The sequence below is a fragment of the Odontesthes bonariensis genome, chromosome 24 (genome assembly GCF_027942865.1).
Source record: "Odontesthes bonariensis isolate fOdoBon6 chromosome 24, fOdoBon6.hap1, whole genome shotgun sequence".
NCBI lineage: Eukaryota > Metazoa > Chordata > Actinopteri > Atheriniformes > Atherinopsidae > Odontesthes > Odontesthes bonariensis.
In genome coordinates, this window is record NC_134529.1 from 15,055,113 (window position 1) to 15,076,690 (window position 21,578).

Here is a 21,578-nt window from a genome sequence, read left to right on the forward strand (position 1 = left end):
ATGACCAAGATGGCACTTAGCCGTGTGTGCCCGTGTCTTATTATGCAGACCCATCTGTGTGGGTTCAAAGGTCATGGCCAGGCCTGGCAGGGGCTACAGGTGAGCAGATGAGAACAGTAGGGGCTCGGTTTAATTTAGCTAAGCACTACAGGATGCAGCACACCCCTGTACCCGAGAAGGACATGTTGAACTTTTCACACTGAGCCTCAGACTCATCATTTCAATGGGTGGAAAGTCGAGGAAAATTGAGTAATAGAGCCTAAAAAAAGCTTTTGACGTGTTTCTTTGTGGCTGAGATGTTTTGTGTGGAAGTTGTTAAAAGACCAGGACATAAACAGAAATCTGCACCGATACAGAGCCCATGTCACAAATTCTCTGCTTCCATCTCTATTTCTTTTACCCTGTCTGACACACGTCCAAGAGCTCAATAAACGCAGACATATTGAGAGAAGATGACTGTCAGCACTGTGACTGTGTGTGTGTATATGTGTGTGTAATAGTGTGAGGGAGAAAATCCCTAATCTGGCATGGACCAGCTTCCTGTCTAGACTCTGCATGAGGAGGCCAGCTCTAACCTGGCGAGTGCTGTGAGTGTATGCATGTGTGTGTCGGTGTGAATGCAAACAGGAACAATATAATTGTTCTAGTGTGCTTGCCACAAGTGTATGTGTGAGTAATGCACAAACCCACGATATGTCCGTGTCTTAAGAATATTTGCACACTAACATTGTTCTTGCCCAAACCAGGGAACAGATGTTAAATCCAAACTTCTATATCTTCTGTGCAGTGTGTGTTTTTGATTTCCACTAAAGCTCCATTTATTTTCTTGGTTATTTCGACACTTTCTCTGTCTGTGTTGTGATGCTGCCGTGGTTCCAAAAAGATCATTTCCTCAATATCCAAAGTTGCAGCGCTTGTGGGTGTGGGGGGTTGAAAGTTAAAGGAAGTGGAAAAAGTCCTGATGTGGTTTTCTTTCACATTCCTTTTGGATAGCAACCTAGTACAGGACCTCGAGATCTGCTTTCCTTCCTTATTCTTTGTCATATTGAATACATTTGATTTGCTTGAAGGTAAGCGTGGTTGTGAAGAGCTCTAGTCTTTGGCCAAAACACCAAAAAACAATGCTGAAATTGAAGAAAGTCACTAAAAGATGACTCCCTCATGGTTTGGTAACATGATTAAACTGAGCTGAATCATAACTGGAATCGACAGCCTGTGTCATCAATCATTCCCACCAGCACTGCCATTAGTAATCACAACAAACACCACTGAGCACAGCAACTTTCTGCCATCTTACTCACACAGAGTGCTAATTTAGAAATGCTAAGTGTGTTTAGCCTAAGCTTTGACAGTTTTTGGACTCTGAATCAACATGCAGGCCGCTGCTATTTCATATTCATGCAGAAGCCCAATGACACCTTGTCCTCTGTTTTTCAAAAGGCCTTAACTCAGCAGATCGCCACCCCTTTAGACCCAGATGTAAAGTGAACAGTCTTCACCTCTGTGACATTAGACCGGCGCAATATGCCATCTTATGGAAGCAACCCGTCACAAAGTCCTGCCAGAAACCGTGGCTGCAACAGTGACGGCCAAAGAGCCAGGAACACCAAATGACAAATCTGATTTATATGAGCAAAAGAGGAAACAAACATTGAAAAGATTTTTAGCACTTTTTCTTTAAAACTGTCAATATTTCGAGCTAAAATAATATAATCAAATGAGTATGTGTAGTGTGAAGCTAACTGGGAATTATGCTGCAGCATGAGAAAGCTTTATAGTTTCTTTTACAAGCCCATTTAAAAAAACAAAAACTGTAACACTTTGTAAAATATAAAAAACTACAGAATACAATAATATGCAAATAATTTAAAGACAACATTCAGTGAAGAAGATTTATGCTTCAAATGCATTAAATTCCTTTTAATAATTGTTAGTAGATACTCAGACCCCCTAGATTAAGACATTTGCAAGCACTTAAAAAATATTTCAAATTATTGGGTTTCCTTGAATTCAGTCTAATTGTTTAAAAGCATTAGAAATACTGAGTTTAAGTAATGATTCACTTACAGTATGTCAATGCGAAATGTCCATACGATTTGTTTTAAATACTTTAAAAATAATTCCGCATGCATTTGCTAATACCATATCTAAAACAGGGCATATACAGGACAGCATACACAAAATTTCTATACAAGGTAGAATTTACAGACAAAGTAGTCTGTGGTGACGGCCTCAGTGTCATATCTAAAGTTCATGCTGTCGTTTAGCTAAAGAATCAAATATCTGATGACCGTTTACATCAATATGATGGAGAGTAAATCATTTTTCTAAAGAGTTTTCATAAAGTTGCTTTTGAGCTTTAAATATGTGTGTTTATATGTGGGTTTTAATCTTTTTTTTTTTTAAAATCAGCCTCACACAGTTAACTGTTTATAAGTACATATGAAAATTGCTTGTAAATGCACGATAAAAGTATAAATGAATACAAATGCATGAATGAAAAGGCTTACGAAAGTGTTAATGATCAATTATAGGTCATTTATGGCCAATATTTCTGATCCTATTAAACAATTCAAACAAATGAGCTTATGAATATAACAATAAATGTGCTTATCAAGCATTTACAAACATATACTTATTTCATATTAAGAAATGTTAAGAGTCTGTTGTTAGGGCTTCAACTAATGCTAATTATTAGGACTAAGCCTTACTAAGAATAGTATAATTCAAACCTTATAAAACAACTAATTGAACAGTTTTCTCTATACGTATGCAAGTTTTTATACATGCACAGACAACTTCAAAATGTAAGGAAAATGTCATGGTTTTAACCTGTGCTGTATCATCTCTTTTGTTGTAGTAGTTGTAGTTCTGTGACATTTCTTTTATCATTTTTGCCTGATACATCAGCTGCTCAGAGGCAAACATTCATTTGTGGGTGCAGCACTGAGCCGTATTCCCTGAAGATCAGAGCCTTTAACCGTTGTTTTACAGAATTATGCTTTACATAGAGAGAATTCTCAGAATCTTTTAATAATATTATGTTTTTATATTTTAAAATGACCAAACTCTGATATACTCATAATACTGATATCATTCTTAAGGTGATCCTCTGTCTGTCCACACAATGTCTAAACACAGTGCTGAAGACTTGTTCATCTGTGCCTCTGACACACTCCTGCTCTCTGAGATGTTATTTTTCATACCAGATTATGCTGCAGACCTGTTCCTAATTATCCTGATTAGTTGAGATGTAGCACCTGGTGGTTTTTGTTTGTTTGTGTTTTCCAGCTCTGCACAGATTTGTTCTGCCGTTTGTTGACACTGTAACATCTTTCTGAAACATGTTGAAGGCCATGAATTCAAACAGCACATTTTTTTTTTTTTTTTGGTTTCTCTGTTTTACCATTTGATATTTTGCCTTTGTTTTACCTTCATCATTTTAGTGAATCACTCATTAATACAGGAAAGAGATCAGGTAAATATACAGTTTTGCTCTCCCTTTTTTTTCTTAGCTCTGAAAATCACGATGCCTGCACAGCGCCAAACTAACTAATTAATAAATTAGTGTCTGGTGTTGAAAGTCGAACGCAGTCAGACCCTGTAATCTAACAAATCAGTTGACTAAAACCAAAGTAGAATTGACACAAAGATGACAAAGGACTTACCTACATTGGGTGGCCCTCTATGGGATGCTGATGTTGCTCTGTGTACCTGCAAGTGAAAACTTTTTGCCAACACATCGGCCATGTCAAGATTGCCTGTCACTCAGCTTCATTTTAAGTCTCCTGCCCCCTAGTGGAAGAAATGTATATAATGGAAACAAAGCTAGACAAGGTTTAATTGAAATATTACTAAGAACATTCAGCTTTTTTTGGTGAAACATCACTTTAAATAAACAGTATCCACTTTCAGAAAAGCTAAAACACACAACAACAAAAGGAGCTAACTTGCCTGGTTATGTTCTTAGAACATATTTGTTTTCTATGTGAAGTGCCCTTTGACCACCTTTGTTGTGAAATGGTGACGTGTGACTAAATGGGAATTTATTTCTTTATGGGGGAAAACGTGAGACAAATCTCCGCTAACATTAGCTAATAGACACAGAGTTCCAGAAAAGTCAGCAGAGACAAAAAGCCCAAGTGACTTGAAATGAGTACTGGTGACTTTACTGCTTGCTTTTGTAGAGATAACAGTTTAATTTCAGCAGATGTTGATTTGATGCAGAATATATTCAAAACCCAACTAAATCAGGGATTTAAGCCCTTAACTCCAAAGATAACTGTCATATAGACGTTTTAAGTACTCTACAAGTTAAGACAAAGAATTAAACCTCAGGCACAACAATGACAGAGTGACAAACTTTTGCTGACTCCACATGATCTCACTTTAAGTCATCGTCTAGCCGGCATAGTATTCCTTTCCTATGTTCATGTATAAAGAAAACTGATGACTAACACAGATGGTGGACGAATCAAATGAATAATTTGAGTTGAATGACCATGACATATACACATCATTGCCTCCTCCAGTGTGGGTTTTAGGGGTCTCCTGTCAGCATTCCTACCCAACTGCCTCCCCATGTATGACTCATAGACTTGTAACCCCCAGACGAGGCAGACTTTACTGCGCTGGCTTGTCAGTGTGCTGTAGTAGGGAAATCTGGCAGGAGGCTGCTTAGTATTTGGGGTTTGTCTGACTCTGTCTAGCCATTCTTCAGTCCTCTGTGTGGGTGTGTGTGTGTGAATGTGTGGTCAGTCTGTCTGCTCAACAGAAGAATATCAAAGCTTTGAAACACAACAGTCGAGAAATGCTGCACTTCTAGCAGAGGTCAAAAACGTCAGCTGCTGTAACTTCTCTGATGAACACAATCATCAGGAACCTCACCTACATTTACAGGGAAAGGAGGACAGATTTCTTTGTGTGGATAACGGCATGTGTTTTTGTTTTCATCCTCTGGTCTGCAGCTGCATTCCTTTTCCGTGTGTTGTGTGAGACGGAGAGATTGCCGGAGAGTGACTCACTAAAACCTGACCCAGCAGTGAGGTAATCACTGGAGGACGCTTGGAGTAAAAGATGACTTTGATGGTGATGTCTGGGATCATGTCTAGGAATTCCCAAATAATTGGAATACTACAATGTGTATATATGTGTGTGAGAGTTGGATTATGGAATATGTTACGGGAATGCTTCTCACCTCCTAACAGAGCCTTTGTCCCTTTTCTTTTCCATTCATCTAATAGTAATCCCAGTGACGACGTGTGCACGGCCTTCTGACATTGACGTCAAAATCTATGACTAAATCTCTCGATGAAGATTAATTCAGCTGATATGATTAATTTGATCACACCAGAGAAGAAGACAGACAGGAGGAGTCTGTTGATAAGAATAATGGTTCAGATGATTGGAATACAGATTTTATAATTTTGCAGATTAAATATGATAACTAAATTAACATTATTATCTTTGTAACGGCTGAATTTATTGCTTATTGTTATATCCAGTTGCATTAAGTTATACATTTGTATCTCATAACCCCACCAATGTAGATTTTTACATAGGAAATGTGATCCCGGAGTGGTTTCAGATGGTCTTTCTCCTACACTGACATCAGATATTGTCTGTTATGCAGCATCACCTGCTGGCTTAATGGAGAACTGCCAACACAACTGCCAAAGGATGAGACCAACAAAGCAGCAAGAGAGTGGACTTCAGTGCCACCAAAGCAGCAAACAGTTCAATTTATGGAGTAAAAGAAACTGTTATATATCATATTTATAGATTCAATTTAAATAAGAAAAAACACATTATTCAAGAGGATTTGCTGCAAAATGAGCTATTGAAAGAAAACCATCCTTATGAAAGTCATCGCAATACTCTTGTGTCTTTGAGTGGTTGTTGAGTTGAAGCAATCCAAATTGGTTTTGTGCTGGGTCACAAATATCCCAAACTCCTTACTAAAATGATGCTTACACTTTCTCAGATAATCCAGAGCAACAAAGTATGTGTGTAGGATTGTGGGAAAATGGCTGAGAGAAGCCAGAAACTTTGGTGGTTGTCTTAAAATAGCCTCACTGTGGCCGTGAAGACATCTCCTTCGCTGCTTCTTCTTAAATCAAATGAAGACCATTTTTAGTGCACTTTTAAACTTTGACTGCTCTCGCACCACTAAACAAATTGAATTATGAATGAAGATATATCAGCCAGAGCTTAGAGGGATGCTACCAGAAACTAATTTTGAAACGATAACCAGACAAGCAAGTAAAAAAAAAAAGACTTCCTGGGACCAGCATGTCAAGGTCATCAGTCATAGAAGCTTGGATATAGAAACCCCATATTAGAGCTGCACTAAACTTTAGTTATAGTTCAGTGACCAGCGAATAGATGCTCATTTCTTTACTATTTACTGAGGAAGACTTGACATTCCTGTGTCACTCAATACAAGGCAAAAACATCAAACGATGATGTCACACTTCTCCAAGAATACAAAGAGGACACATAATATGAGATTGATGCATAAGTATATTTGAATCATTTGTTTTTTAAGTATAAAAGTGAGCTGAGAAATGATTACTTTGCTCTTACAAAATATGTAAATACCTATCTCCATCTCCAGCAAACCAGCAAGATAAATCAATTAGGATCGGTACATGTATGCACCTGGGTTTATGACTGAAAGACAAATATTTACCAAGTTTGGACATTATATGAAATCATTCCTGCTATGCAAACTGGTAGGCAAGAGAAACACAGGGAAATGCCAGACGCCATGTTTGGGTACGGGGCCTCTGAGCGAGCTCTGACCTAAAATAGGTCTGAGAAATGTGAATATGCTCTATGAATAGAGATAAAACAGACGGTGGAGGAAAAGATAAAATAACTTATGAGCCTGCAGATAAACATTCAGACATCATCACATGAAAAAATGAAATCTGTGTGGATGGTGTTTTGCAAAGGGCATGGGAAAATCTGCACTGACAGTGAGGAAACTTTGGCTCTTTTGAAGGGAAATACAATCACATTGCCGGAATGTGAAGTTTGAAAGGATGTCATGTGAGAACTGCCTCAGACAACAGGATTTGTCCTTTATTGTGTGGCTCTTTGAAAGAAGACTCCAGCATTAAAGGAGCAGACAAAAGGCCAAACTCTGAACTGTTACAAACTACCTTTAAGCACTTTGAATTGCCCTGTGTATGAATTGTGCTCTATAAATAAAATTGCCTTGCTTTGCCTTGCCTTTATTGAAGTTATATTTGTGAACTTTGTGAACCTGTTCATTATATGCTGTTGTTCAAGCTGTTGCAACGTGACTCTATTGGAAGACAGAACAAGGAAACATTTTATGTTCCAGGTATGAATAAACTTAACACAAAACATTATATTTCTTTAAAGAAAAGTGTAACATGGTAAGGCTCTCCGTGTGTTTTAAACGAGATATTTGAGCTTTTTTTCAGCACAAATACAGTTGGATAAAGTGAGAAACTGCAGGTGACAATTTTGCCACTAGAGGGCGCAGGACCCAGGACATTACAACACCTACAGCGAAGTAGGTAATAAGAAAACACATCGGCTGACACTAACTGCGATGGTACTATCATAATATTTTTGAGAAATATCACAAGGACCACAAGATCAGAGCTGGATTCCGCTCTAAATATATATATTTTTTTAAATCAGCAAAAAAGTATTAAAGCTAAAAGCGTCTTCAGAGATGTTCATACATATGATTGACGTAGACAGAAGATGCATCTGTTAAATCTTTTTTTTTTTATCAATCTATTATTTTTCCCGTATTATTATGGCAAGTTTGATGGCCAGAGTATCGCAGTGGGCTCTGTTATGATTTGGGCGCTCCCCGGTGACTTCGGTCCCTCCTCCATCAAACGTCAGAAACGAGTGGTCGCCTATAAAGCTCACATGAGGCCTCGTCGGCTGCTCAAAGTCGCATATATCTCGTTAACATGACAGCCTGCGGTCTGCCTTCTCCGAGACAATAAAGGGTCTCTAGGTTTGAATGATTCAGACAAGAGGGGAAATATGCCAAGCTGTGGGACGACTTAGCTCTGCTGGATTGAGCACAAGAATGCAAAAAGAAAAGTCTCTTTCTTTTTACAGATATTTGTACCGGATGAAGTTCATAAATGCGGGAGAGTAGTCGAGATTTTGAGTTGGGTGATGACTGATGGGCGAACACAAATTCGGATTTCCGCTTATAACAAAGAGGACTGCAACAAGAAAACGAATTAAAACCAGGAGTTAGTCATTAGTTCCCAAGGAAGTTAAAAAGAAACCTCAGCAGGGTGTATAAGTTTGATTTGGAGGGTAGTTGACACGGACGTTGGCAGTCCTCGCTGTGAATCTTCACATTTCAACCTCAGAACGAACCAAATGCGGACAGAAAGATGCATTTGGGTAAGGCTTTGCTGTTTGTCCTCCTCCTCAACTGCGCACCTTTAAACTCATCCCTGTCAACTTGCGCCACCGTGGATTCTGACCATGTGACGAAGAAACGGGTCGAGGCGATACGAGGTCAGATTCTGAGCAAACTCCGGCTGACAAGTCCCCCACACTCCCTTGGACCGAGTAAAATCCCCTATCAAATCCAAGCATTGTATAACAGCACCAAGGAGCTACTGGAGGAGCTGGGGAGGGATCGGCAGCAGAGTTGCGGTCAGGACAACACAGAGACAGAGTACTATGCCAAAGAGATATACAGATTCAACATGCTCTACGGACCGCCAGAAAGCAGTAAGGAATATTTTCTTTTTAAAATATCAAGTTTAAACTTTCTCCTTGTTTTTTTGTAGACGTCTCCAAAGTGCGTAATTACGCACCAACTGAAGGGTGTATGCCTTAAGACAGTGCCATCCTGGCGCATCATTCTTAGAATAATGATAGTAGAAATGACAATATTAGCAATATTGTATTAATAATTGATCGATAAATAAAAAACTTCGGGGAAAGATTTATCAAGCGACTGAATTACTTACTTTAAAAACAAAATTAATACATACGTACGTAGTATTTTAAACCCAAAAATACGATCATTGCTGGTGCTGAAGTAAAAAAAAAAACACACATTTTTATGTACGTGTATATGTAAATATACACACGTATATATACATATTAGCATTTACAGTTTCACTTGACACTTCCAAGGTCTGAATGAGTGAAAAAACCAAACAAATCTGAATGCAGTGGGGCTCTCTCAAGGCCGATTTAAAAAAATGTCGAATGTGTTGGAGCTCCTTGGCTCTTTTTAAACTGAAAGATGAGACTGCAGTGCGCGAGGGGGAAGTGCTTTATTTCTGTGCTGCTCGCCAACCTGTTTTAAGTCTGAACCTGTGTTCCAGGAAAGTCAGTCCCCTCCTAGTCCTAACTCCACTCTTCTCCCTCTTGTTTTTTTTTCCCTCTATGGATCATGTCCCTCTTCCCAGATGTTCCTATTTCCTTTCCAGTCAGGCCCAAATGAGAGGGACATCTGCCCAGGCGGATGGGGATGCCTTAAGGGGAAGGAGTAGGAAAAGTTAACAGAGGTGGACAGGAAGAGAGGGATGATAGAGGGACCTCCCCATTAGCCCCAAAGAGGGATCCCTCTCTCCTGTGAGTCCACACAGGAGGAGTACAGTCTTCACATTCACTGTTGAGGTGGAGCTCAAACTGACCCCCACTGTAGATCTTGGCTAGATAATCACACATGCAGGTGGCCTGTGAGGGTGAGATCACTGCACTGTTCAGGTTTAACATTGCTAAACTGAGTGTGAAACTGAGCCTTAAACGTGAATGACTCCATTATGCCCTAATTTTATTGCCAATATAACACCAGGTAACGTTTCACTGCTCTGTTTATAATGAGCTTTACTTTGGATGTGACATAATTGTTAAAATAATCAGTAAAGGCTGTATAAGCTCACATTCTTTTCACTAATGGTATTTTGTGGTAAACCTTTATGTGGCACATCTATTTTTTCTGTCCAACTAAACGCTACCAACTATAGGTGGAAAACCCGTGCTGAGAGGGATATGTGTCTGTACTTGAACAAGATTCAAGCGACATGTGGTCCGACTGAAAAAGTAGAATAGAATAAATGCTGTGCATGTGAGCGCCGAAGAAAGGCTCACGGTCCAAAGCAAAGCCAAGACCATTGCATCACAGTCACTTTGAAATCAACAGGTGTTTCTCAAAAGACCAATTTTCCCTCAGCAATGTTCTGTTTTGAATCTCACAAAATGGTTTTGACAAAAACACCAGGCAGTAGGTGCCTCGGCACGGTGCTTCATTTCAAACCACAGGTAGAAAGATGTTAGACAGATTTGCATACATGCACTTTCTGATAGTTGGCTGACGACCATAGTTTCCTTTGGCTTGATCTTCTGTGGTTAGCTGAAAAGTAAAAAGAGAATGTGAAAGAAAAGCAACAAAACAGCACAAGAGCTGAACTGACACATTAGCACATACTGTATGTGCACCACACTCAGCACCTCTGTTACTTAGGTATTTAAAATATCAACAACAGTTGTATTGGATTGGCAGAATGTTTTTCAATGACCCCAGTGTGATCTCATACTTACAAATATGCATTTTGTCAGTGCCTTGTGCTGTACATTCACATGCATACACTGAGCCTCCTCGCAGAGGCTGACTTAATGTGATTTTCTTATGCTGGAGCAGGCAAGATGATCAGCTTTCATATGTGTTGAACTGAACTTTTATTCATGCCTAGCAGGAAAACTGCAACTTTTGCAGCAGATTAACACAATATTAAATATGGACATTATGTAATCTCTTCATCTTGTAAATATTTTGGACTGTCATCATGTTACCAAAAGAAATAAGAAAAAGATTTCTAACTTTTCAGATAGTAAACACTCAGAGGTTTTGTGAATGGCTCACCACTGATGTAGCTTCCCCATACATTGTTTGCTGTTTTTTTTGCGACACATGTATTTTAACGTGTACATTTTGTCTGATGCTGCCTTTTGACATTTGATTAACAGCAAAGAAAGTGATAATAGGTCATTTTCCACACAGGATGCACTTCCCATAGAGTTTCCTCAAGTGGTGGACTGTAACTAAGAATGTTTATTTAGCACTGTTCCTAAATACAGATACATTTTACTCCACTCTATCTCAGACACAGATCTTTTCTTTCTGATTTCTACTATCGACTTCAAAAATTAACATTTTTGCTCAAAGCAAATGAAGAATCTACTAAATATGAACTTTTATTTCACAAGTTAATACAAGTACAGCGGGAAAAAAAAGAGTCAATTAATCAAATAGTCAGTTTGTAGATCATTTGGATACTTTTTATCTAATCAATCAAGCAATCCATACTGAAAATAATCTTTAATTGCAGGTGGATGTTGTTATATTAAAAGCAAAATTAATAACTATCATTACAGTATGTCTGGCACAGAGTTTTTATGCACTGTCTGTGTTTTGTTTAAATACTTTAAGAACATTTCAATATGTTGAATAATTGTTCTAAAATTATATTTTAAATGTACTTTTTTAGGATTGTTGTACCTCCCCACCAGAGGACCAGAGCTCCAGAGCTTCATATAGAATTCTTACAATATGTGAGACATAATGTGTGGCATTTTATGGTATTCGCAAATATGTTTAATGACTTGGGGTGGTGGAGTTTAGCTCTATGCTTTCAGCCATGGGTCTTTGAGTGATGTGAGCTCGACACCAGCATACATTCAGTCAATAACATGACACGTAACACTTCACGAAAACATTTAATCTTTTTCTGGTTAGAAAATGATCAGGGTTAGGGTTAAAATACATTCTTTATACCAAGTCACCGTCACCGTCTTGGGGGCCATTTTTATCCTTCACTTTCAGTTGTTCATAAGACCACAAGAGGCTACATACTCTACACCTCATGGGCATGTTTTGGGGAAGTGTACAGTGTCAATATTTATACGCTTGTCTCAGTTAAACAACAAAATAAAGAATTTCTCCATGTCCTCCACTCCTAAACTCCTTATCTGGACAACATCTTCTATTTTCAAAATCATAATAAATTTTTGCCAAAAAGGATTAATCTGTTTCAGGCGGTTACCTTGCAGTTGTTAAGGTAAGGTTAGGTATCAAGTTATTGGGAATGTTTTATAAATATAAAACCTTCATGGTTTTGAGGTGTCTCGTGAACAGTCTGGTGATCCATATGTAGCCACCTGGAAGGCTTAGCAGACAGGCTAAATTGTGGTGTTGTATGCAGTTCAGTTAATATTTCTATCATTAACCCCTCAAGTCTTTTCCTCAGAGGACACTGCTTTCCAATGACATCACCTTACATTCAAGAACACGTTGGGAGATACTTTCTTTAATTCATTTTAGAAATTCTTAAATTTATAGGTATCTGGAATCTTTTGGACAAATGCAACGAAATGTTTCACTACACCCTACCTGGTGCTGGTATGCAGATTTTATTACCCCTCTAATTTTTACTCAGCTGATTATCCAGTAGCATCCTATTTAGAATACTTACATATGAGTGATCATTTTCTCATCTAACTCTTTGAATCACAGCAAATTACGATATTTAATAGATATTGAGTGAATCCTCTACGGTCAGGTAAAATCAGTAGGCAGTGGCTACAAGCCACAGGCACCTTACAGTGTCTGGGGGGCTGACTTTGTGGAATCAGCTTTGACTCTGAACCAGTGAAATCCCACACTTGACCTCAGTTGATATGGGCAAACACATATTTGCACAGTTTTTTTTTTTTAAAGAATATTGTCAAACGCATGTTGATCTGAGACAAATCTGTAGACTGATGCAGGTGTGTGACAGGTGTAAATAAAAGAGAACCGAGACAAGAACGGTGAAATGCTGCACCGAGAGGCTGGTCAGCAAACACAAGAAAAATTTCCTTTTACGGCAAGGTGCGCATAATCTGAATCTGGCATATGTTTGTGTCTGCTGTTGGGATGTGGAAAAGTTGTCATGGTAACAAAGGCGTCAGGTCCAAAAAGTTGTCAGTGGGACTGAGCGTAGTGAGATTTTTGATGCACAGATACCATAGAGGTGAAGTCATACCACCATTAATAATATTGCTTTTTCAATTACAACATTTTGATTTCCTCCAAATAAAGACAAAATGGGTGAGAGAAACACTGAGGAATTTTGATAAGGCTGGCAGCAAGTAATCATTCACTGTGGGGCTGATAAACATAGTACCAACCTCTCAACAGTCTGTAAGACTAAGATTAAATTTTAGGTTGTTAATGGGTTCTTAAGGCATCTTATACACTGACAAATGAAAGGAAAAACCCAACATAAAATCTCTAAGATGATGCCAGAACAGCCTGAGTATGCCTCCACACTGAGGGTACAAATCTGTGGAACTTCAACACAACACAATTCTTTCAAAATAATGGGGTTGGTGGAGAGTGGTGTCTAACATCCACAGTTCCAACAACATCCAAGTTCATTCACAGGGGTTAAGATCAGGCGCTTGTGATGGCTAAAGCATTGGATCCATATCAGTTCCATACTCATTAAACATTTTTGCGACTCCCTCATGTTATATAGATGAGGACACTGTCCAATCAGGATAAAGCTGACAAGCCTAGAAAAACTGTACTGCTGTGACCTTTCCCTTAAGAGGACAAGATGACCCAAATGTATTCGTCCTTCCACAACTGTGACAAAAGCAATTATCTAAAGAGGAAAAGTCCTTGTTATTTTGATGACTTTTGATAAAAGATTTGATGCCACTCACAGATGTATGCATGTAGAGTGTGTATACAACTGTAGAAAGACGAATAGAAATAAAAACACAAAAATCAATTACGGTTAGAAGCCTTTTGTTATTGTTCTATTAAACCATCAAATGTGTTATGCTTGGCCCAAGACGGTAATCTTTGTAGTTCACAACTTGAAATTAACTCTCAGGAAACCAGGATTGTGACACCTGAGGGCTTCTCTTGACAGTGTTTACAGAGCAAGCACCTGTGATTATGTTGTCCAGATACTGCTACATTTTCTAAGCCTGTTCTCTCACATAAGCTTTATTTTATTCTCTTTGTTCCAGATGATTTGTCCTATTGCCAAAAAGTCATCACCTCTAAGGTTTTTCGTTTCAATGTCTCTTCCATGGAGAGGAATTCAACCAACCTCTTCAGGGCAGAGTTTCGAGCCCTGAGAGATCCAAACTCAAGTGCCAAGAGGAATGAACAGCGGATTGAGCTCTACCAGGTGCGTAAAGGTACCGTTTTCTTGTCCTTTTACCCATATCAAAGGCATAGTTTAAAGTCATATCATATTAGATCATAACATGTTAAGCCCTTGGCTATTTTTTTTGTTTCGTACCCAAGAAAACATCCCCAATTTCTCTTACTGACAGCTCTGCAACTGTGAGGCCAAACTCAATGACTCAATGACCCTTTGCTCTATGGTTAAGGGACACATGGAATAATTTGAAATGTTCTTGTTTCATAAACACGTCAGAGTTGGATGAAATTAGAAAAAAGTGTAAATCTTTATTTCTGCCATATCAAAACTCAATTTTCTAAACTAATTTCAAACAGCTCAGACTGGTTGTGTATCACCTCAAACGTTCTCTGTTTTGGCTGCTTTCGACTGGTTTTGAATTCGGTTAAACTGGATTTAGACTTGAATAAGCTATGTTTGAGTGATATCAGATTGGATTTATGCTAGACTGGACTGGATCACCCTCACCAAACAGTTTTCTTGCCATATTGAATTGGGTTTAAACAAATACAGACCAATTTCCTCATAAGTTTTACTTACAACTCAGGTCATGTTACACAGAGGTTTTGCCAGATAATTTTGAGTTCAACCAAGTTGGACTGGATTTTGAGTAAAAAACATCCTCTAAACAGTGAGTCAGTAGTTTGATACAGCTTGCAAGTCTGTTTTTACTTAGGAGCTTTATCAGGTGGCCAGTTTTGTGGGGGAACCACACGGGGCAAGCGGCCCCGTTCTGATAAAGACAAACATTCACAGGGACAGCAAGTGACCAATGCTGACTGTGGTTAAATTCTGAGGTAGACAAACATCTGAATTCAGTCTCCTGGGAGTTATAATTTGGTCTAACCTGCTACAATTTCAATGTTTTTACTTTATCAAAACAAAGACTGGATGAGTGAGCAAACACTCAGACTCATACTGATCGCCTCAGTTAACCTAATCTGTATTAAGGAAGAATACAAAAGTCACAACTCTGGGGTTCTTTTAAAGAGGAGTGGAACAATGTAAAGATTTCTAGGTGTATGATATGTCATTGTAGAGCAGACCCTTAGCAGAGCTCAGAAAGTTTTGCTTCTTGATGTAGCAAATCACTGTGTTTCTGCTAAGTCGTTCAGACAGGCTCCGTGGACAATATTTTGCAATTAAAAGCTCTTTCTCCCTTCTCATTACTCTTGCAATATTGTAAGCATACCCGACATTATACACCCTTACCATTGGTCAGCTAGTATCTCTGACTGTTACCATATGGCTTTTAGTTCTGATTTGATTTTCTGCAGAACACTTTTCAGGTTTGAAAAAGTCTGTCTGTAGTTTTGTGAAATTATTTAACTTGAAATAGATGAACTGAATACAAAAATGAAGCTTTGCTTTAACATTACAGAAAAGTTTCATACATCTCTGTGAAACTGTTACTAGCTAGACTTGCAATATGCTTCCTCTCAAGTTATTCCAAATCAACGTGAATAAATAAAAAACAATATTTAAAACAAAATTTGTGATCTGGACACGTGTGTCAAAGGTTGAAACTAGCTAACTGGTGACGAAAGTAGAAAAACTGGCTAACTAAAGATTCAGCACCATACATTTCCCACAAGGGAGAAAAGCAGGGCAAAATTAAGAATGTATGCAAACATGCTGCCACATATCATTTCATGAGGGAGATAAGGTCATAATTAGAGAGATTCACATGTTCTTGACTTAGAAGCGTCTGACAACTTACAGTCTTCTTGTGCTGCTTCATCCCCATAATCACAAGCAAACCAAATGGAACCTACCTAGCTGTAGTAATAATAGTAATGCATTATCCTAGACAACCCTATCTCTCCAGAACATGAAAAATGCTAACTGACTAACTACACAAATCAATAAATAACCCCCTTTCATGGCTTTACCACAACAAAGTAGTTTCTTCATGTAAAAGCATTGCTGTCAAGCATCTGTCCTTTTCTTACTGTTTCTTTTTAAGGAAGAAAACCTTTAAGAGCAACTGTTAAATATTGTTTTGCAGATTGTAAGGACAAATGAACACATTAGGAAACAACGCTACATTGGAGCCAGGAATGTACTGACCAAAGGCACTAAAGAGTGGATCTCCTTCGATGTGACTGAAACAGTGCGGGAATGGTTGATGAACAGAGGTGAGACTGAGGTCACCTCATTTCATTGCAATCAGGAATAGTTTCCACAAACTATCATTAATACTAATGATAAGCCCATTTTGAATGAATTAAGTTTCCTTTTCCTTTCCATGATTGTTTGTCATTAGGATCCAATAAGGGTTTGGAAATCAGTGTGAACTGTCCCTGCACCACCTTCAATCCAAACAATAACATCATTGAAAACGAAAGCGAGGTGCTGGAGGTGAAGTTTAGAGGTAGGCTTCGTTGCTTGTTCGTGTGGCCTGAGGTTGTTATTGTTTATTTGTATTAGCGAAATATACCATAATTGTTACAATTAATGCCAGATTATTTACATAGTTCCAAATTTAGGGAGTTGGTATGAACTGGTTTAGTCCTAAGTTGTGGTATTATGTGATCATTGCTTATTTAATATTTAATGATTTGGTATGTTATAATGAACTGAATAAAAACAGCTGCCTACAATCAAAAAATTAAATTCATACCAAAAAAATGTGTCACAATAAAAAGATAGAGTACTTAAAACCCCCTTTGTATAAACAGCAGGGATGACAGTTTCATCCTCTATAATTTTGCATATTGTATGTTCAGATAAGGTAAAATCATGAAATTAAAAATGCCATAACACTCCACAGCTGGTTACATTGCACCTCTATCATTTTTATTCTTAAGGTGTTGATGGAGTTGACGATCACAGTCGCTTGGATCTGGATCACCTGTGGAAGAAAAAGGAACAAAATCTTCCTCACCTTATTCTGATGATGATCCCACCGCACCGCCTGGACACTCAGTCCACACGCCGACACAAAAGAGAGCTGGACACAAACTACTGTTTCTCGTAAGGGCTACAGTTCATAGTTCATACTGGCTTGTAATTGTACCATCGATATAAAAACATTTGACCAAGAACACACTAAATACAGTATTTTGACTCATAATATTCATAATATTGTTGTGTGTCATCATAGAAACATGGAGAAGAGCTGCTGTGTTCGCCGTCTCCATATCGATTTCCGCCGTGATCTGGACTGGAAGTGGATCCATGAGCCCAGTGGGTACGATGCCAACTACTGCTCCGGGCCCTGCCCTTACCTAATGAGCTCAGACACGACACACAGCTCGGTAAGAGGGACAAACTCATGCAGAACTACAGCTGAGCGAACATATCTTGTGATTTGCCTTCAGTGATAAACAATCACCCAGTTTTTTTTGTTGTTTGAGATGTCCACTTCCTGCTTAGAGGTCTTCATAGGACCAAAAGTTTCCACAGCTTCAGCAAACCTGACAGTCAGAAGTCGAAAATAGTTTGCAACACACCTGAAAAGATTTTAAAGGAGGTCTAGTCAGACCTACTTGGCTATTTGACAGATAAGACTCTTATTTACCAAACTGACGTAAGGAACCAGGGGCGATGAGAGGCCCCATGATGAATCCCCTCACATCGCCAGGGCCAGGGCAAAAAAAAAAAAGGTGCTTGAGCATGCTGTTAAGCAGCACTCCATCTGCTGGCCAGGACATACAGTCTATGCCTGCACAAGAAGAAGGTGGCAGTACATATGATATGGTAAAACTCCAAGACCAAGTCAGTTAAAAAAATATCAACATAGCAGTGTGCCTTTTTGTGTTTTTCAGTAATGTCATGCAGAACTGTTTTTTCTGCCATCATGATTATCAGCTGGTATTTAGTTTCTTCCCTCCACATGACTATTGTGCTGTGAAGTGTCGCTTGTTTGGAAATGATAAAGATGACAAATGAGAACAGGTTGTTTGTGACCAGTTCAGTTAAGCATCCGTTTTCTGTCATCACTGCTTCCTCCCCTCTTGTGCACTCATTCACTTCGCTGAGCAGCCAGTCTGAGTGAGCTCTCTCACCGACAAGCCCGACAGCATTTCAACATGTTGAATTGGCTGCAAAAAGATGGACGGATGCCGACAGTGCAGACAGTGCATTACACATTTAAAATGCGATAGCCAGACATTCACTGACATCCCATGCCTGATTGCTAATCTTTGGCTTGATGTATAAAGGCTCTGGAAGGCAATGTGTCTTGCTGAAAGTAACGTCCCTAATTGTTCATGATTATTCTCATGCCTCACTTTGAAAAGTTTTGGTTGGATTTGCTTGTGTTGTACATTATTTACTCCTAAAATTGGCATACTAACAAGGTCAAGTTTTAGCTCTTTCCGCCTTTGGTTTTTGGTGTTGTAGTTACACTGCATGGGTGAATTACCAATGTAAGACATCATAGGCAGCCATGTCCAGCAATCTTTTTGACAAAAACAGGCATCATTTTGTAGAACTTAGGTATTTGGTCTGAAATAAATGTGCAAACTTGTACTTAAAAAAGTTAGATCAGTGTATGAAGTGTGGATCAAAACAAAATGTCATGATCTGCTAATCATTCAAACCGGCTTTATTAGAAAATGGTACAAAAAAATTGTTTGGAAACAGAGTTCTACATAATGAATTCTCAGTGCAACACAAACATTGTTACTGTTAACAAAACAATCATAAATACTGTTTGTAACTGGGTTTCTAACTCTCCCGTTTGCTTGTCAATAGCTGCTGAGCCTGTACAACACTTTGAATCCGGAGGCGTCCGCCTCCCCCTGCTGTGTTCCTCAAGACCTGGAACCCCTCACTATTCTCTACTACTCTGGAAGAACCCCTAAAGTGGAGCAACTCTCCAATATGATTGTCAAGTCTTGCAAGTGTAGCTGAGAGGACACGAAAGACAGGTTTTAATGGCAGGATTTCAATAGGTACAGACCAAGCCCCTGTGCAATGACTTTTGGACTCTGAGTTGTGACAAATACCTAAAACGACATTGTGGCTGCTTGGCTTAGATCTGATCTGAACACCACTCTGAAGGTCACATATTTGAAAGGATGCAGATTTTCAAAAAAAAACTTGAGATCCTTTTTACTTTTTTTCTCACTCACTCAGTTCTGTATGGCAAGTACTAGATTTTTATCTAAGACCAAATTTAACCCTGCCCCAAAACTAAAATAGATCTTAAAATTCCTCCATCTCGATCTACTCGTAAGGCTGGTTTGCATAGAGCAGCAACCTTAGACAAGACAAAAAAAAAAAATAAGAACAGAAAGAAAGAGAATCAACAAATTGGAGCTGTCATAGAAAGTGACACTTGAAGAGACTTTTTTGTGGTGTCATTTTTCTACCAAATAGTCCTCAAAGTTACAGTGTCTACGTTGTCAGTAGTGCAGCTTTCTTCTATCTAGCCTAAGTATCAAAATGTTAGTAGTCATAAATGTAGACAGTGATCTCCTGGATGGTCAGAGAGTTCTCTCAGGCTGGATTTTTCCTTGAACTTGCCTTCAGTTCCCTTCACTTCAAACAGTGGGCATTATCTTCAAACACAAAAGGAGAAAGGACAGACTCACTGCTGTATCCAAAGCCATAGCTGTGGTCAGGGAAGAGGAGAGCTGAGAGAGAATGCCTGTTGGATTTGCAATGGAAAGTGAATGAACAAAGAAGTTGAGCCAGGCTTTTCTATTTTGGCCAGCCAGCATTGGCCATTTTCTTTTTTTTTTTTTTTTTTTTCTTTTTTTCAGTGCATCTATTAGAATGGATAGAAGACGAAGAAGAAGAGGGGACCTGTATGTCAGGGAAGAATTGTGATGGAAAGCAGCCATGAGCACACTGCCATTTACTGGATGTGTTCATCCCTAACAGGTTCAAATTATTTTTTGGGACATCAAAGAATATACTGGAATAGAGCAAGTGTTGCGCAACAGGATTTTATGAGATTTTTCTTTTTTTTTACATTAATAGCAGATTCGGTCTGTTATGCAACTTGTCATATAGTGATTGTTTCTCTAACTCTGGGAAGAGAGTTGACATGTATGGCCATTACCCACGATGGAAGAGATTTTATGTTAGGCTACGGATACTGTTACATTTCCTTGTGATTTAGAAAGAATTTGCAACATTTATGTCTCTGAACAAATTAGTTTAAGTGTTGTATGTGATCCAGTTTGTGTCTGACTGATGTTAAAAGGTGACAATCATAAAATTACAGCACTTTTGTCAAGCAAATGCAGGAAATGTAATTTAAAATTTTGCTGTTGTCTTCTTTGAAAAAAAAAAAAAAAACCTAATCTCTAATCAACTCACCTGTCACACTTCTTTCCGGCCTGCTGAAAAGGAGTCTCATGTGCAGTAAGGATTCTGGTGCTCCCGAAACACTGCAGTCTTTCATTCCCTGTGCTCTGTCTTTGTTTGTTTTGGTGCTCTTTTACACTGCGAAGCCCTAATGGAACAAAAATGGCAAGGGAGGGGAAAAAGTCATAACATGACAGTGGCTGGATGTACAGTTAGACCTCATATTCTCCGAGTCAGGAGAACAATTCTGAAATCCCTGTACTGTTTGAGTTTAGTTCAGTCAGAGTCATCAACCCTCTAGATGATTTTGTTTTTGGCAGTGATATTGTTTGACATGACTTGTTGATCATGAGTGTTATTAAAAAGAGAACATGCAAAACTGTATGAGCCCTTTTTAAGCTATAAAAATCCCTCCAGTAAGTGCCTTGCCTTTAAATAATCAGATGTAACAGATCTGTGAAAACATTTAAATCCAGATGAGGAAAAGATGAATTTATCCACCGGTTTTGTCTGCCAAATTGAAATGCCATTTTAAATGCCATTTTGTCATAATGTTTTGGTTCCATGCAAACATAATTTTTCTTACTTGAATCTCACCAGCCCCACCTGTTTCCTGCAGGCACATGCACAGACCTTTTTTTTTTTCTTCTACTGGAGTAATAAATTCAAGTACTCCTTCTCGGGGATTGGTGCTTAACAGCTTTCCCAGGCAAAAAGCTATTACTCTCGACTTTCAGGGCATATTAGCGCGCAGACATCTCATTATTTTCTTATTTTTCATAAAATGGTCAACATAAATCACGCAGAGATCTGTATTTCACATTTGGTGGCACTTTCTAGGTATTTATATTCCTTTAGCATGACAGTTGGATTGTCCTTTTAGCTCTTCAGTTAATCAAAACGTCTGTGTGATTGAAACCTTGTAGAGTTCCAGCACTGATTTGATGAATCAATCTAACTCTAATTCACAATATCCCATGTTGATTTGATTTCCAGTTTCATCAATGTTGATTTTGTTGGGGATATTTCAGATACAATAGAGATATAGTTTAAAAAAGACTTATGATGTCACCTACCAATCAA

At 38.6% G+C, this 21,578-nt stretch overlaps 1 protein-coding gene across 1 annotated transcript; it reads left to right on the forward strand.

Annotated features, from left to right (window-relative positions):
• The first annotated feature begins 7,949 nt into the window (after positions 1–7,949).
• Positions 7,950–20,493, forward strand: LOC142375388 (transforming growth factor beta-3 proprotein-like). The gene is made up of 7 exons (XM_075459393.1): positions 7,950–8,748; positions 14,053–14,216; positions 16,240–16,369; positions 16,498–16,605; positions 17,042–17,207; positions 17,338–17,491; positions 18,933–20,493. The coding sequence occupies exons 1-7, from the start codon at positions 8,403–8,405 to the stop codon at positions 19,089–19,091; spliced, it is 1,227 nt and encodes a 408-aa protein (XP_075315508.1). The 5' UTR covers positions 7,950–8,402; the 3' UTR covers positions 19,092–20,493.
• Positions 20,494–21,578: the final 1,085 nt, after the last annotated feature.